At 41.5% G+C, this 17,007-nt stretch overlaps 1 protein-coding gene across 2 annotated transcripts in view; it reads left to right on the top strand.

Annotated features, from left to right (window-relative positions):
• The window catches only part of ppfia3 (PTPRF interacting protein alpha 3), a 35,480-nt gene extending 19,677 nt beyond the window's left edge, over positions 1-15,803 (top strand). Inside the window, exons 17-31 of one of the 2 annotated variants that reach the window (XM_085404659.1) lie at positions 1,418-1,655; positions 3,171-3,304; positions 3,390-3,544; positions 3,702-3,801; positions 3,892-3,973; positions 4,046-4,246; positions 6,123-6,188; positions 6,639-6,665; positions 6,823-6,998; positions 7,300-7,397; positions 9,650-9,825; positions 11,193-11,261; positions 11,374-11,536; positions 12,664-12,725; positions 12,985-15,803. In XM_085404659.1, coding sequence (XP_085260785.1) covers positions 1,418-1,655; positions 3,171-3,304; positions 3,390-3,544; positions 3,702-3,801; positions 3,892-3,973; positions 4,046-4,246; positions 6,123-6,188; positions 6,639-6,665; positions 6,823-6,998; positions 7,300-7,397; positions 9,650-9,825; positions 11,193-11,261; positions 11,374-11,536; positions 12,664-12,716 — 1,738 coding nt within the window. In that variant the 3' untranslated portion in view covers positions 12,717-12,725; positions 12,985-15,803. Of the gene's footprint in view, positions 1-1,417; positions 1,656-3,170; positions 3,305-3,389; positions 3,545-3,701; positions 3,802-3,891; positions 3,974-4,045; positions 4,247-6,122; positions 6,189-6,369; positions 6,666-6,822; positions 6,999-7,299; positions 7,398-9,649; positions 9,826-11,192; positions 11,262-11,373; positions 11,537-12,663; positions 12,726-12,984 lie in introns of those variants that run through there. The other variant, XM_085404661.1, reaches the window with a different exon arrangement.
• The last annotated feature ends 1,204 nt before the right edge of the window (positions 15,804-17,007 follow it).

Below are 17,007 nucleotides of genomic sequence, written 5' to 3' on the forward strand. Positions count from 1 at the left end.
CATCATACAAAATGTAATCAAATGGAAAAGTCTCTTTTTAAAACTTGTTTTATCAGTTTTAATCTTTTAACTTTATGCATCAAGCAAAAATTAAATTATATGCAACATTCACTGACTGGAAGAAATTTGTTTAACATTTAAACCTATTTTCTGCACATTCCAGCACATAAAATAAAATATTTTTGTGTGTTTACACTCAGTCTTTCAAATAAATGCAAGTGAAACATAGCAGAAAATAAATAAAATTAAAGACTAGCGGTCCTGTTGCTCTATTTTTACCTGTAAAGCAGGAGTGGGTTAGGCGGAGGTTTGCCCTGGTGCAGGTGTGCCGCAGCGGTCAGTTGAAGAATCCGCGAGTTTCTCTGTGAATTTCACATTACCTGGTAGCGCACTCGGTGCTTGCTCGGAAGTTAAGGGGTTTTCTTCCCACGCAGTGAGCAGCGGACGCTAATGTTTTTGTCACTTTTTATGGAATCAAACTCAAAGTAAGGTCAGTACTTCCACGCTTTAAACGCTGCAGGCTCATACTCTCTCCCGCACTCAATATATTATCCATTGTTGATCTGCACACAGCTGTTGCCACAAACGTCGCACTTGCTTACGTCATTGTCATGAGACACTCTCGCAAGAAAATCACGGTTTTAGTAACGCAGTAACGCAGAGTGCTTACGGGAAAGTAACAGTAATCTAATTACCGTTTTAGCAATAGTAATCTCTTACTTTACTCGTTACTCGAAAAAGGTAATCGGATTACAGTAACGCTTTATTGCCCATCTCTGTTCATGGCACAGATTCAACAAGGCGCTGGAAACATTCATCAGAGATTCTGGTCCAATTGACACGATAGCATCACACAGTCGCTTGTCGGTTGCACATCCATGATGCAAATCTCCAGTTTCACCACATCCCAAAGGTGTTCTGTTTGGTTCACAGCTGAATTTGACTTATCAGCAATTAACATTTTGGGGAAACGCACTGATTAGCTTTCCTGTAGAGGTCTGAGTGAGGAGAATTTGCCTATTTGTCTAGATTAAATAATTAGCTAGAGCCATCAACTGCTAAGCTAGCATGGCGAATACTAGACAAAGCCATTTTTTACACACACACAAACACACAAAGTAGAAAAGTAAATTTGCCAACTTAAGTGACGCAGCTTATATGTGCAGTAGATATATTATTAGATAGAGCCAGGAGAGTTGATTCTTCTTGTCTCCAGTAATTCTGCTCTGCTGGCTGTAGCTACATTCATGACTATGGTATCAATTTTCACAGCAAGAACGCTACCAAGCTTTTTTTTCTCCAAACCGTCAAACTACTTCTTTAAGACTGTCCTGATTTGTTTAGAGCTCCAGGACACTTCTGGAGCCCTTTTCTGAGTTCTAATATTATCCACATGTTTGTTGCCCTGAAAACCCAGATTGATCCAGGAGGAGAAGGAGAACACAGAGCTGCGTGCCGAGGAGATTGAGAGCCGGGTCAGCGTGGCTTTGGACAGTCCGCCCATCCCTCCCTCTTCCCTGGGGAGAGACAGCACAGGACGGGGCTTCATCCCCACTTCCATCACATCCTCCACCCTGGCCTCCCCCTCTCCCCCCAGCTCCGGGCACTCCACCCCTCGTCTGCCTCACTCCCCTGCCCGTGAGACCGATAGACAGGTACGACTGGAATGTAGAGAAGAACTCCTATTTCAGTTCGTGTTAACCTTTTTACCTCACCTTGGTGTCAGCCTCCCTGTTTATGCAGACAGCTCCTCCAGACAGTGAGTCATTTAAATAAAGCATAAGTAATCACGCAGATGGGGTCAAGAAGTTTAGTTATTCTTCAGCGGCAACAATGTCAGATTGGGAAAGTTTGATTTAAGTGACTCGTGGTGCGGTATGAAGGTTCCAGCAACGGGCAGATAGATTACAAGTAATGGTGCAATAAACAAAAAGCAAGCTGTCAGTGGTGATTTTGAAAATTGATCATGTTTATGTAGGCGTTCAGTGAGAATGGCAAGATTGGTTACAGTTAGGAAGCTGGATGTAAGCCAAGGAAAATAACTCTTTTAAGGCTGTAGCAGGAAACCTAGTCGGCTCCGGCTCCTCTTCACGTCAAAAAGGTGAGCTGTGCAACTAAACTTGTAAAATCAAAGAACTCCTCTTGCATTAATCTCAATTTTTAACTATTTGGTAAAAAAAAAAAAACAGGAAAAGGATTACATTTCTAAACAAATAGGATATATTAATATAACAGTTGTTGATTAGTAGATTTTGCTCATGTTTTTCAAAGCAGGGCTTGCTGTTGTCCCCTTTTTCCATTTTTTAGTTGTTTACATGCATCATTGTTGGACAGAGTTGAGAGAATCAGGTCTGGACAGCGTCTGAAGTTGACTTTCTCGAGTATAACGCACAGAAAGACACTGACAGCTTCAGACAAGTTGTTAGAAATGGATATATTTTGTGCCGTTACGTCGCAGTCAGAAATCATTCGAAGGCAAAACTTCAAACGTTTTATTCAGTCTAAATCGAGCAATTTGTGGCTAAGATGAATCTTATTGTTGGGACCTACAGTCACGTAAATAACAAGGTTTTCACCGTGCTGCGTGCAGTCCTGTGAAAAAATACATTCCATGATTCAGCAGCTTGTAGAACCACTTCTAGCAGCAATAACCTGAAGTATTCATGAAGTGATCAGTTTCTGTGTGCCTTTATTAGTCTCTCACATTGTTGTGCATTAATGTTGCTTATTCTCAATATTGGTTTGCATTCATTTAAGCACAGCGCTCTTAGGATACCACCACAGCATTTCATTCTGAGCTCCGGCTCGGTCTTTTCTGTTTTGGTGTAGATTATTTTTGTGGATTTGCTGCTGTGCTTGGCGTCGTTGTTCTGTCGTGTGACTTAATTTGGGCCAAGCTTTAGCTGTCAAACAAATGGAGTCACATTTGACTTTAGAATCCAGCAAAAATGTAAGAAATCTGTTTCGGCCAGTCTCAGTCACAGTTGTGGCTTGGCAATATTAATAATGATGCTACAACAGGTAAAAAACATACTTAGAATATAGTAGCTAATATTTTTTTAATTTACAGACAAAACATTTAAGCAGAGCAGAGCTCACAACATCCATAAAATTATAATTTTTGTGTTTGCATCTACTGCAAATTATACAGTTTACATTTTATATTCCAGAACAGCAAAGATGATGACCGATCCCTCGCTCTTCTTGACTCTACACCTCCTCCCACTCCTCGTGCGCTGCGATTGGACAGGATGGCCCTCACCCATCCGGGAGCGATGCTCGATGACCCCAGAGAGTTTCGCAGGTAAGACGGCTGCGCATTCAAGCGTGATGCTTTCAATGTGTATTTGTTTTTCCAACTTTAGTTACTTTCTTTGTCTCTCCTTCAGTCTCTCGGCAGATGGCAGCAGCACCAACAGCAGCCAAGATTCACTCCACAAGGCCAGCAAGAAGAAAAGCATCAAGTCTTCCATCGGCCGGCTTTTTGGGAAGAAGGAAAAAGGAAGGATGGGCCAACCTGGACGGGATGGATCTGTTTCTCTTGGTAAACTGATAAAAGATAAGGGAGGGACTGACTGAGCATGAGTAATCCATGCTGTCAGCATTTACATCTAAACACTTTATTGGCTCGGTGAATTCGGAGCCAGAAAAGTGTTCTTATCTAGTTCTTGCAATCTTTGACATCACTGTATGTTTCCCAGCATCTACACCCTCTGAAGACCTGGCATCTGGAGACCCAATGGGAATGAATAAGACGGGAACTCTTGGTCCAGCAGATAAAGACCGCCGCAGCAAGAAGAAGTCAGTGAATTATATGCTGTGCGTTTCATATTTTGATCTTTTAATCGGACAGCACCAAATAAGAAATCTCTCTGTTAAATCTCTTATCAGGCATGAGCTGCTGGAAGAAGCATGTCGCCAAGGACTTCCTTTTGCATCTTGGGATGGACCTACTGTTGTGTCGTGGTTAGAGGTAGGTGATCATAGAACTGAGATCTAAATGAAACTTTCATCTTGATTTAATCCACTCCTTGCCTCCTTCTAGCTGTGGGTGGGAATGCCAGCTTGGTACGTCGCCGCATGCCGTGCCAACGTGAAGAGCGGCGCGATCATGGCCAACCTGTCCGACACGGAGATCCAGAGGGAGATCGGCATCAGCAACCCGCTGCACCGCCTCAAACTGCGGCTGGCCATCCAGGAGATGGTGTCCCTCACCAGCCCGTCTGCCCCAGCCAGCACTCGCTCTGTGAGACTCTGAAACTGCACATACATTTAACAAGTCCATAGCCAAGGGGAGCACAAAATTATTAGCTATAAATTATAAAATGCTCTGGTACATAAAAAATGCATATCTACCTCATGGCATTATATGAAATAGTCACAAAAACCCAAGCCCTTTTTTCCATGCCGTCAGCACAGCTTTGAAACGGACGTATTTCATTTCAAAATATGTTTCATGTCTGCACCACATATGTTTACAGAGTAAGTACATCACCATGGTAACCAAGAAAACAGAGCTTCACGAAGCCGCAACTTTGCGCTTTAACCCAAACGGTGATCAAACATATTCGAGTGATGTTGGTCACCTAAATGTAACCAAACAATGAATGAACGTGTAAATGAAAAGCAAAAGAAATATACAGCAGGAACATGAACGGTAGTGTGAGAGGTGAAATTACTTATGCCTCCTGCTTCTCCCGAGAATTAGACTTTTTCGCCCAGCATGACGGATAAATAGATTGGATTTTGTTCATTTTTGCAGAACTTCCATAAAACTTGGTAATATCTACAGATGGGAGTCGTTTAGGCTGTGGGTTTTCGAATCCAATTAGGTCCAATGGCTTATGAAACTGCAGATGTATGTGCCTAATATCTAGGATTATGAGTGGGTCATTGGAAAATGTTCGATCTTGTAGGGGGTCCCTGCTCCTAGAGGCTAAAGGGGGGGACCTCCAAAATTATAAGCCCTATTTTAAAACTCTCATTTACCTTAAAGAATGAATATTTTCTCATGATAAAAAGATCCCAGTCTAGACAGCTTCCCCCTAGAATTAAAGGTAAAGAAGCCTTTAATCGGAGCACACTAAGACCTTAAACGCCTTCATATGTCGATTTATGTATTCATTTGGGACGGATATCTATCTTTCTGCTGAGTATAGACTTTTTGCTCAGAGTAGCCCCTTGCCGCATCCATATTTAAAGTCTGAGGTAAATGTTGAGCCAGATGTTTGTTGTTTAGAGACTGGCACAAATTATCAGATTATAGTCTCTGTGAAGGCCACATAATTAGCGCCAAATGTCACAGTTGCTAGTCATAAAATTAAAATGTGACTTGGAATATATGATATTAATAAGGAATGATGTAATAGAAATAGCCTGTTGGGGCACATGACATGTAGGATGTAGGATTAGAAAGAGAAAGAAAGAAAACAGATGCAGATAAAAATGAATGCTAACAAACATGAAGCCTATTCTACACGTGATAAATGTCCAAAATGATAAAGATATGAATGGAAATAGGCTCTGCTGGGAGTGACGGGGTTCACCTTTGTCATCTGGAAAACATTGGCAACAAAAACTTTGCCCTCTCCCTCGGCAACAAAGACAAACCAGATGTTGAAAAATGTAGTAAAAGTGCTGCACGCACATGCATTTGTGGCACTGTTTTTTCCTCCGCTTCCTCAAGCAAGATAAAGTGAAAAATAGCTGAAAGCCATCTTCTTTAAGGCGTCTGCTTTGGAGCTTTTAACAAATGGCAGATTTTGGTTTTTCTTGGCTTTCCCTTTTCTGCATTTGGCTTCCTCTCTATTTACAGTAGAAATCATATTAATGATACGGTGAAATGCGGAAGATGATCAATCGTGCAATTTTGCCCAACAGGCTGAGCAGATTCATTAGTTATCGGTTCACATAAGCCCATCGAACCTCTTGTTCGTGGAAATCACCATGGCAATGAGTCTTCTGTTGTGGTTGGCTGACATCTTTTGATGTGGCTGTTTTGGCATCGCGAAAATGTTCGAGTGTTGACTCATTGCTGTAGACAGGCAGTGAAGTGTGGTGTGTGTGTATTTTTTGTAATCTTTTATCTCACTGCTTCGCTTCTTTTGTTCACATAACTGCAGTCTACCAGTAACGTGTGGATGACCCACGCAGAGATGGAGTCTCTGAACGCCGCCACCAAGCCCCCGGTTAGTGCCCCAGCCGTCCTGTCTCTGTCTGACAAACTGCCCTTTTATGGTCATGGTTATTTTATTTTGAATAATGTTGAGCGTCTCGTCCGGTCTGAATCACGTTGATGAGTCTCTCCCCTCCCTTCTCCTCTCTCTCCTTGTACTTCTTTTTTGTACTTCTGTCTCTCTGTGGGCCCAGGCCATAGTGTTGAGCATCTTCTTCTCTCCCTGTTGTTGCCGTTTCAGTGTGAACTGCTTCCAACTAATTACCCGTTCACTAACACACTGTTCCTCCCTTTTGTCCTCTTTTCCCGCTGCTGCTGTTGCTGCTTCCTCCTCTGCTGCTCCTTCACTATCTATCCATTCGTCCACCTTGCTCTTCACCTCCGCACCCCTCTCCCTCACCACCTCCACATCACTCTCTCTGGCTCTGTCTCTCTTCGTCTTCCTCTTCTCTTCTCTCTGCAGGAGCTGAAAGAATTCAGCTGGGATCAGGTAAGGGATCAGCTGCGCCTTTTTGAAAAAAAGTTCGCGCAACATGCTGCGTATTTGTCACTCATTTCATCTCTAACAGCAGTGAGTCATTTGCAGCGCCATCAGATACGAGGCCGAGCGTGAATCAGTGTTGCTCATCTGTGGTTGTCCCCTCCAGATACTGGCCTATGGCGATATGAATCATGAGTGGGTGGGCAACGAGTGGCTGCCCAGCCTGGGCTTGCCGCAGTATCGGAGCTATTTCATGGAGTCCCTGGTGGATGCTCGCATGCTGGACCACCTGACCAAGAAAGAGCTGCGAGGACAGCTCAAGATGGTGGACAGCTTCCACAGGTAGAGCTCGGCTTCATAACTCATGCTCTTTTGTCACGTCTCGTGTTTACAAAACTCTTACTCTCCTACCTTTGTGTGCATGTGACAAGGGAATTTTGAAGGTGTTAAAAGACAATGGTTATGGCACTCTGACAGCTCAGTTGTGTGTCTCCAGGCCTTCTCTGAGTTCTCTTTTGAAGGAGTGAAAGGGTCAGAGGTGCTGGGTTGTTAATGCTTTCTGAGCACATGTGAGAGTGGAAACACGCCCTCCTCGGTTAACCTGCTTGAACCCCTGACCCTCTGGCTCTTTGCCCTCTCCCAGGGTCAGCTTGCATTACGGCATCATGTGCCTGAAGCGTCTAAATTACGATCGCAAGGAGCTGGAGAGGAGGAGAGAGGAGAGCGCCCACCATAACAAAGGTGACCCCTTGTTTCTCTGCCATTATCTCACCTTTCACGCCCCAGTGGAGGGATGGTATTGTACAGTTCTCCGAGCCAGTAGAAGCAGCTAATTCGTTTATTCATGTGGTGCTTTTGTGCTGTGTAAAGCATACCTTAGTGACTACTAACTGCAGGTTATTTGTTTTATTTGACTATTAATTTTATTGCATTTTTACCATCACCTTGTTGATCTGTTAGACCGCGGTTTTTATTGCCTGTGCTATTTCATGTGCCGTGCAAAGCTCAAGTTTAAGAAGCAAAGCATTTTTTCTTGTGGAAAGGCAGAAATCCTGTGTGTTTCTGGAGCTCATCGTAACCAAACTGGACCAAGCACAAACTAATAACTAGCAGTCTTGGTTAAATACAGCTTCGAATAGAAACTCGCACTAATCTGGTGGTGTCGTAAACATTTAAACTTCTACCAAACATCAATAGAACATCAATCTTATCACAGCCGTAACAAGCTGATGTGAATACCATGAATACATCTTTTCACAGCCTCCTACATGCTGTCCCTGAGCAGAGAACAAGTCTGACTGGTACCATCTCCTGTTTGGCTTACGTGTCAGAAAAGGCCGCTTCCAACCTGGATTATCAAAGTGTAATTCGGAGTTTATGTGTGAACTTGAATCTTAGCTCCTTATACAGTTTTAAATAAACACGAGCCACATGGCTCTACAAAGGCTGAAAATCACCTGCATCCGCTAATCGAATCTCTGGATTCAGATAAGTTTGTGATATTTTATTGAGACTAACGAGACCATACATGAAGCTCAATTTGATGTATTTGTAAAGTTATGATGCAAAATGCAATTGTGCCATGTCTTGCATGGGTAAAGAAGCTTTTCAAGCATTCTTTGGTTCCCATCTTGATAACTTCGAAGCAGGGTCAAACCACACCTCTGCTAAAAACTGTTATGCATATCTGTGCAAAATCTTTTGAGTTGTTCTGATAAAGAACAAACCAACAACATAAAATGCAGTGGCAGAGGTAAAGATTCATACCTTATATTTATATTGATACTGATCAGTATATATTTTTAATTGTTGTTGTTTTTTTAATTCTAGTATTTGTTAACCCAGCAAAGAGCAAAACCCCACACAATTTACTGTCTGAAACAGAGAAATAGCAACAAGCACTGGTACCCTGGATATTTTATCTGTTTTAAGTGTCATATCACCATGTTGTATAGGTGGCTGATCAGTTCAAGTTATAGCTTTCTTCTGTCTGAATTATTTTCTCAGATTTGGCTGCTTCACCCTGTTTCAGTGTGACATTATGTTTGTTTCTGACCTGCCATCAGTCTACACTGCCAGCACCCTTTTACCAAACTGCCTAACATCTCTGCGGACGGTTTCCAGACTAATAAGAATTTATCATCTGCATAAAGGAGTAATAAGATTATGTAATCTCCGTAAAATGATGCACTATTTGAGAAGCTAAAACATTTAGAAAACAGTTTTTAATGACTAAACCTTTCCATTCTTCACAAGTTTGGGGGGTTTAGAATTTTAGCAGGGAAAGCTGCTGTACTGCTTTTAACTTTTGTCAAATCTCTTTAAAGTAAGCAGATGTAAAAAAGGAAAGTCTTTACAAGTAAACTATAAAAATACTTTCTTGCATCAGCGCTGGCATGTAAAAAAAAAAAAAAAAGTGAAACAAAAAAACCCTTAATAATGGTTATTTTCTTTGATTTCTCACGTTCCTGGGAATTCCTGTGTTTAGACCACCCATTGTTTTTCCCCCCTCCTCGTCATACCTAGAAGAGATTATAAGCCACAACCTTCTAGCTTGGCTGGATAATGATTACATAAATGTCAACACGTTCGGTCATTAAACAAACCCAAATCTCTCGCACTCCCACTGCTGCGCCTTGAAAAACACATGTTGTGCATTTACAGTCAGTTCATCTTGGCTTCTCCCCAGAGGAATCATGCAGATGAGGAAATTAGCGAATCTGGGTTTGTCTGATGATAGGCCTGACCTGTGTTGTCCATGTGCAGAAAATAAATCAGTTAGTCAAATGTTTCATTATTTCCTCTGATCGCTGACCCTTACAGAAGACGGTTAATAAATCTGAGCAGCCCTGCATGTGTTTATGTATCCAAATTAAACTAAAGGAGGTGACTTCAGTTTTAATAAAGATTTAAAAATAGTGTGCAGACAGCTTTCTGTTTGCAGATGAATGCCTCTCCTCCCTTCCTTTCACCTCCTCCCTTTCTCTTCCTAGATGTGATGGTATGGTCCAATGAGCGTGTGATGTGCTGGGTGCAGAGCATCGGTCTGAAGGAGTACGCCGACAACCTCCGGGAGAGCGGCGTCCACGGGGCTCTGCTGGCTTTAGACGACACATTTGACTACACTGACCTGGCCCTGCTGCTGCAGATCCCCAATCAGAACACACAGGTAGTGAATTCATTGTCGATGCACATCAAGAGAAATGTCTTTGCATCAAAGTCTGTTCCTACGTCCAAGACAATTTATCAGATATTTTGCACTTTAAGATCCCTATAAACTTTTTTAGATTTTGATAATTTGCCATTTTTAGACAGAACAAGTTTAGCCAGTTCTGTGGTATTTACCCTAACCCTAATCTGAGTTATACAACAGGCAGCACAGTGGCAGAATTGTTAACACTGTTGCATCACAGAAGGAAGATTCTGGGTCCAGCTGGGACTGTGTGGAATTTGTATATTCGCTCTGTGCCCGTGTGCTTTCCTTTCAGGTGTTTCAGGCTCTTCCTCCAGTCTAAAGGCATGTAATTTAGGCTAATTAGCCAAAAAGTTGGCCACTGTTAGAAATGGTTCACCGTATCTCTATGATGGGCAGGCGACCTGTCCAGTGCGTACCCCACCTCTCACCCTATGACACCCAGTGTAGGCTCCAGGCCTGCTGTGACCCTGAAGTGTTTGTGATAATGGATGAATTTCTATTTATATGGCAACAAATTCCTAAAAACCAAGCAAAAATGCCTTTCCCCAGCTGTAATAGTGGGAACTACTGCAAAGGCAGTTTTGAGTACTTTGACTGGTGTTTATCTTTCTATCTGGAAGTCAGTGGACAGACGTAGTCAACACAATGATGTCACACATCTCCAAGATACAGTCCCAAAACATTTACAAGTTTGGAGTTGAGATCAAAATGAAAAAAAAAGCTCAAGTTTGGGTGTGGTACGACCCATGTGGACCGAGTGTTCATTGAAAAAGTAGTGTTGACTGCTGAAGATGAGCCTGAATGCCAGCATGTTTATATATGTGTGTGAGTTGTGTCATCGCAAAACACAAGCCAAAGTACTCTAAACTGCGATTGTACGAGTCTGTAGGGCCACATTTTGCCATGATGACACACATTCAAAGCAATCCCAGTTATGCTATCGTACCTGTAGCAAAGGTTTTGGGTGTAGCTGTATCCAAAATTCCTCTTGCTATTGCAGAAATGTATGCAAAAAGGGCGTATGTAATTAGGTGCACCATTGCACACTTAGTTAAACATATATAAGAAAATTAGTAATATAATAACTGTCTTTAAAAAGATCTTCTCAGCCTCTCCGTCTCAAATAGAATTACGTCTGTTATGTCTAAAAATGTCTAAAATGACACGTCAGGAGTTAAGTGCAGAGGTTGTTCCTGTTGCACTGAAAATCGAATGAGAATCCACAGTATTGTTATAAAATAGGTATCATGTTCAAAGAATTAATGTATGCCAGCATAGCAGAGCAGCCCTGATCTGAAAATGCATCAATCTCCAAGCTCTCCATCACCTCTATCCTGCAGGCCAGACAGCTCCTGGAGCAAGAGTACAACTCCCTCATCTCCATGGGAACTGAGAGACGGCCCGATGAGGTGAGCATGCTAATATGTCTTTAAAAAAAGAAAACAAAATACCCATGAAGAATACAAAGGTTGTTTGCATGAGGATCCATCTTAAGGCTCACGACATGTGTCTCGCTGACAGGATGGGACTAAGACATTCACCCGCTCTCCCTCCTGGAGGAAGATGTTTAGGGAGAAAGACCTGCGGGGCGTGACCTCTGACTCTGCCGAGACCCTGCCTGCTAACTTCCGTGCCTCAGCCATCTCTACACCCTCCGTTACCCTGAGGAAGGTTCAGAGTGAAGGTGAGTATGACCCCGTGACCTCTGAAACATTTGCTCTCACCTCCGGATTCGTTCAGCTCTTTTCAGCCCTCGAGTCGCGTCACCATTTAGAGGACGAAACACTTAATGTTCTCATTTCCTGGCAGCCAATTACTGCAGTTTAGTCAAAGCTCCTGGAATCTCAGCGATTCACACAAGGTGATTTCTATTTGGAGGTTTATAGGAAGACGACAGGGAGACCAATCTCACTCCAGACTCAAATGTTGTACTCAAAATGCAATTTTCTTTTCAAAAACCTCACCAAACAGCTGGTAAATATGAAGATAAAAGTCAAAACAAAGCAGTGAGTGAAACAAACCACAGTTTAAAATAAGTATTATAAACATCAGTTAAAGGTTTACCGTAACCACTTCCAGGCAGTTGTTTACAAACCCAATTAGTAAGCATTATTAATTATCCATCATTGTTAACGATGTTAAACCAAAGCTCAATTTACTTTTATTAATGATGGTTATTATAAAGCACCAGATTCTTGCATTTGTAATCTCAGGGAACCACACATAGCAAGGTCATATCCTTACATTTAAACCTAATAAGTCCTCCTTGAGGTCTGGAGACCCTTCTTAAAACTTCCTTTTAACAGGAAGAAACATGAAGGGAGGGTGTCTGCCTTAAAAGGTCAGTGTGAGGGAAGAGCAGAGTGAGGACCTTATGAAGAGCATTTGAAAAACTGGGGCAAAACTTTGGTTGTAGTGGGGTAACAGTGCAAGGTCGGCCCAGGTGAAATGGTACCGTAGACCTCTTAATAAATGAGCCGTGTGTTTACATTTGTAATTCTTGGAAATGAGCCTTGAGCTGAAAGATTTTTCTGCAGCCAGAATACACCGGATGTTATATAAGATGCTGCTAATGCACAGGCGGCAGTTGGTTGTTTTCATGCTACTCTGCTATTAATTTGCCAGTGGAATTTTGTGTTGCCTTCAGTGGAGGAACTGGCAATAACAAGGAGCAGACGCTTCAAAGTACAGAGGAAGACTATTTTGCCTCATTCCTCCTCTTAATAGGAATGCCTCTGGAAGGTCAGTGCTGTTTAAAAGACTTTGCAGTTATAATAATAACCCCCCTCTGTGTCTCGGTTTCCAACACAGCCAGCTCTGGTGCCCGGGGTGAATCTGCCTCAGTGAGGACGTACTCCTGTTGAGTGGCTGAGGTGAGAACCCTCCGACTTATTAATTAAACAGTCTGGTTTCATTCGTTTCATGACACAAACATTTCCTCTAAGCTTCAGAGATAGCTTGCACATGTGTCCAAACTCTCCCTTTTTTTGAAGTCTTTGTTTTATGTATTTGTTTGTTGCAGTTTGGGAATTTTAAAGTGCTTGGTTTGGTTGGTTGGTGGGGCTTTGAGCTGAGTTGAATTGAGGCCACAGAAGCAGTGACGTGGCAGTAATGTTGTTTCTCTCCCCCCAGGGCGCTGACAGGATTGTGACTAGAGGACCCTCTCGCTCATCCACGGAGAAAGAAGCAATGAATATAACCATTTAACTTTAAATAAATCTTTCAGTCTGACCATTCTGCAATAACAGAAGAAAAGAAATAAGGGGGAAATCAAGAATGTATGAATGTATTTGCGAAGACTGCGAAGGTTGAAACGGATACGCTGTTTTCTCCCTCTGTCTCTCACTACCTTCTCAACTCTTCCTCTCTCAGTGCGAAGGATGCGAAAAGGACAACACCGGTGTCGGTTAGAGTCGGTGCCGTTGCGCTGTGTAGGTCTCTCCTTTCTTCATTCCTGTCCACGTAAAGTTAGCAGAGTTGGCAATATCAGGGCTCATTTTCCTACCTACAGAAAAAAATAACACTTGCTGCCATTTATTGTCTTACAGTTTGAAAACAAGTAAATGTGTCGCCTTACAACTTCTGCTCAACAACAGGTGTTTTATAACGAGGGCCGGTACAGAAAGTAACCTCACCGTAAAGTCTGGAGAGGACCGAGAGGGTGTTAAAACTGAGTGACGACTTGGAGGGGAAATGGCTAGGTGGACATAAACGTGTCATAAACTACACCGGTGTTCTCCTTTGTACTAAAGGGCTGGCTGGTGTCTAGTGTCAGCCATTGTGGCTCTTTGTTGGCTTCTATGGTCCTGTCAGGGGTTGGTTGCGGTGGTGTAGTAAAATCCGTCTGAATTCAGACCACCATTTAGCTCCGACCACATCAGAGGGACCCTCCTCACGGCTTGTCTATTGGGGCCTTGAAAGCCGATAAGCTGAGTAATCTCTTTTGAAGGGAGTCCATTATAGAGATCAAAGGCACAGAGTTGCATGGGACAGTGTGTAGCAAGGCCATAGAAGCATTGTGTTCATGATCTCATGATGTCAATGGCAGGAAGTCAATTAAGTTACCGCTGGTACCACTTTCTAAAAAAGATGTTAATAGGTTTTTATAAGTTTTGGCTTTATTGATGTTAAAAGGACACTCCAGTGATATTTGTTTTTTACTTTCAGTGGGGTTCCACTCAGACTGTGGAAACAGTTCCGCAACAGCATTGTGGTTTTGGTAGGAACCTTTTTAAAGTTTGGAAAAGAAGTGATACAATCTCTGCTTCAGTATGAGATTTACTTATTTTTAATATAATCTATAAGTGTGGAACAAAAGAAAGGAGCAAATGCAATCTGGGCACTTATCGGTCGGTCTGCTAATTTAGCATTTTGGGGCAACAGCAAGTTTTTATGTAGCCTACAGATATCTGGGCCAAGACTGTTTATCTGCATGCAGGCAAACCTGCTCAAATGTGATTAACAATGTAACTCTGAATGCAAATGGAAACCAGAAAGCTTCTTGTAGCAAAAATCTGGTCTCTACTTACTTACATACAGACATCCACTTATAGAGACTGGTGTAGAATCATTTTATACCTCGACCTACAGTAGAGCCTCTGCTAGTGACAGCGTGTCAGAATATATAACAAACATTAGGGCCTCGTCTCAACAGAGCTGTAATGTTCGATAGCTACACGTACCTCTGATTGGTGGATGTAGACTGGGCAAATAAAATAGTTTCTACGTAGCACTCGATCTTTGTTGAGTTTTATCAATTTCAGCTATATTCAAGAGAAGCCACACATATCGACAGGCAATATCTCCAAAACTGAGCAACTCACACCCAAACATTCTGGACGGTGGAAAGCTTGATTTTTAGGTGAACGGTTCCTCTAACCAAATATAATCTTTCTAGTGACTGTAAGACTGAATTAAAAAGGAAAGGAGGGTTATTCTAGAGGCGAATATGCACCGGAAAAATCTATTTTTCAGGAACTTGCACCAAAAAGTTCACCTTTCACTTAATAATTCAGTATCTCATTAGTGTCCTGTACATTGTTATAAATATTAATGTTTTACATGGAAATAATGCCATTTATTAAAACCTCTAAGCCATTTCGAAACTATGTCTATCTAGAAAGTGGTACCTAAGTTTAGAGTATAAAGCCAGACTCCAACGCGAAATCCTCAGTCAGCGTCCACGGTGTCTTTACGAGGTTTGTGACTTGTAATCATCAGCTCAGGGTCTTGGGTAATCCTGATGATGGCAGAGGCAACAGAGAGACAAAACAGCAACTCAAAGGGAGAAAAGAAGAAGAAAAAGAAGGATGGACAGAAGCCGGTCATTTTATTGCACACAGAAGCCATAACCGAAATTTAGAGCGCTTTCTGGGGGCGTGGGGGTGAGATCAGAGAGAGGCCGGATGAGGTCGGGGCGAGCCCGTGGAAGCCCAGGAAACAAAACCTTTAGCCTCTGTGTTTACGATGCATGTCAAACAAATGACAATGACCTAAAAACATTTTTTTGGTAGTGAAGATGATATGAGGTGTCGTTAAAAAAATATATATCTGTATGATAAACCTACAGGGGTGGGAGCCTGGGGATCAATTTGTAAAATGTGTGTATTTTTTTCAGTTGTATTTTTTATTTTTTACAATAACTATTTATTTTCTTTAGGTATGTATTGGATATATGTATGTACATGTTCTGTTCCTTCTTGACTTCATTTGAACTAGTTTTAAAAGTAAATATGAAACATTGAAAATGGTCATTCAAATACGCTACTGTATGTGTACATTTTGAGAACAAATTGTGCAATGATTTAACAGATTTCCATGATTAAAGTGATAGTAATACAAATTGAAAAAAAAATCATCTGGAAAATAAAGAAAAATAATGATGATGATGATGATGAAAATGGTGATGTAAAAGAAAAAATAAATAAAGCGATCCAGGTGGATCTGCTGATCATCGCAAAGTTTTCCTGATTTTCTTTTATTCAGTGACTTCTATAGATAAAAATTTAAGATTTAAGAAGTTGTTTTGCTTCTTCTTTCAGAGTACAAGGAAAAGACATATTTAGTTTGTTTCACTTCACTTTGTAAATATCTTTTGCATACTTTGCAAACACCCAAGTACTAATAAGTAGTAGTAGTAGAAAATTTGCCAAACAAACTAGCAAAATAATTTAAACTAGCTGGACTTAACTGGGAGGTTTCAAAATGATTTTTTTTTTTTTTTACCAACAAATGCAGTAAAACCTGAAGAATTTAAAGCTGGGCTACATTTAAAGTATGTTCTCTCATTTTTTGCTTGTACTCTCCACTTTAATTGCACGTACATCCACCAAACTTTTCACCGGTTTGCTGGTCGATAAAGTTTTTTAAGTTTTTTTTTTTTTTTCAAATATTCTTCAAAGTCTGATTGAAAACTTTTAGTCCTTAAAATGTGATCAAATGAACTTTTTCTGACTGTCAACAGCATTTTCTGGTGTACACCCAGTGGATACTTTGTTAGGTATACTGCTCAATAACACATATATCTGCTAGCAACTCCATGCATTCAGTTATGTGGACATGGTCAAGACAACTAGCTGAATTAAAAGTGTTCTCTCACCCCTATTCACTCAATATATATTCATACACCATGCATTTAATTATGGGTTATTATTCATCTCTGGTTTTCTTCCACAGCATGTCTTTTGTCTCCCTCCCCTCCCTGAGCTTGGTTCTCCTGGAGGATTTTTCCTGTTAAATGGAAGTTTTTCCTTCCCATTGTCGCCAAAGTACTTCCTCTTAGGTGTCGTCTGATTGTTGAGGTTTTTCTGTCACATTGCAGGGTCTTTATCTTACAGCTTTTAGGCAACTGTTGTTGTGGTTTGGTGCTATATGAATAAAAGTGAATGGAATTGAAATGGGGAGTATCAGAATGGGGAAGAAGGGTGACTCTACTAGTTTGAGTATTTCAGAAACTGCTGATCTACTTGGATTTTCCAAGAGAGAAGATTTTTAAGGGAGTGGGAGTTCTCTGTGTGAAAACACCTTGTTGGAGTCAGAGGTCAGAGAACAATTGCAAGACTGCTTTGAGCTGATAGGAAGACAACAGTAAATCAAATAACCACTCATTACAATGAAGGTATGCAGAGAGGCATTTCTGAACGCCCAACACGTCAA

Source organism: Rhamphochromis longiceps, linkage group LG4 (genome assembly GCF_057381845.1).
Source record: "Rhamphochromis longiceps isolate RC_006_pf linkage group LG4, R_longiceps_female_GT1.1, whole genome shotgun sequence".
NCBI classification, from domain to species: domain Eukaryota; kingdom Metazoa; phylum Chordata; class Actinopteri; order Cichliformes; family Cichlidae; genus Rhamphochromis; species Rhamphochromis longiceps.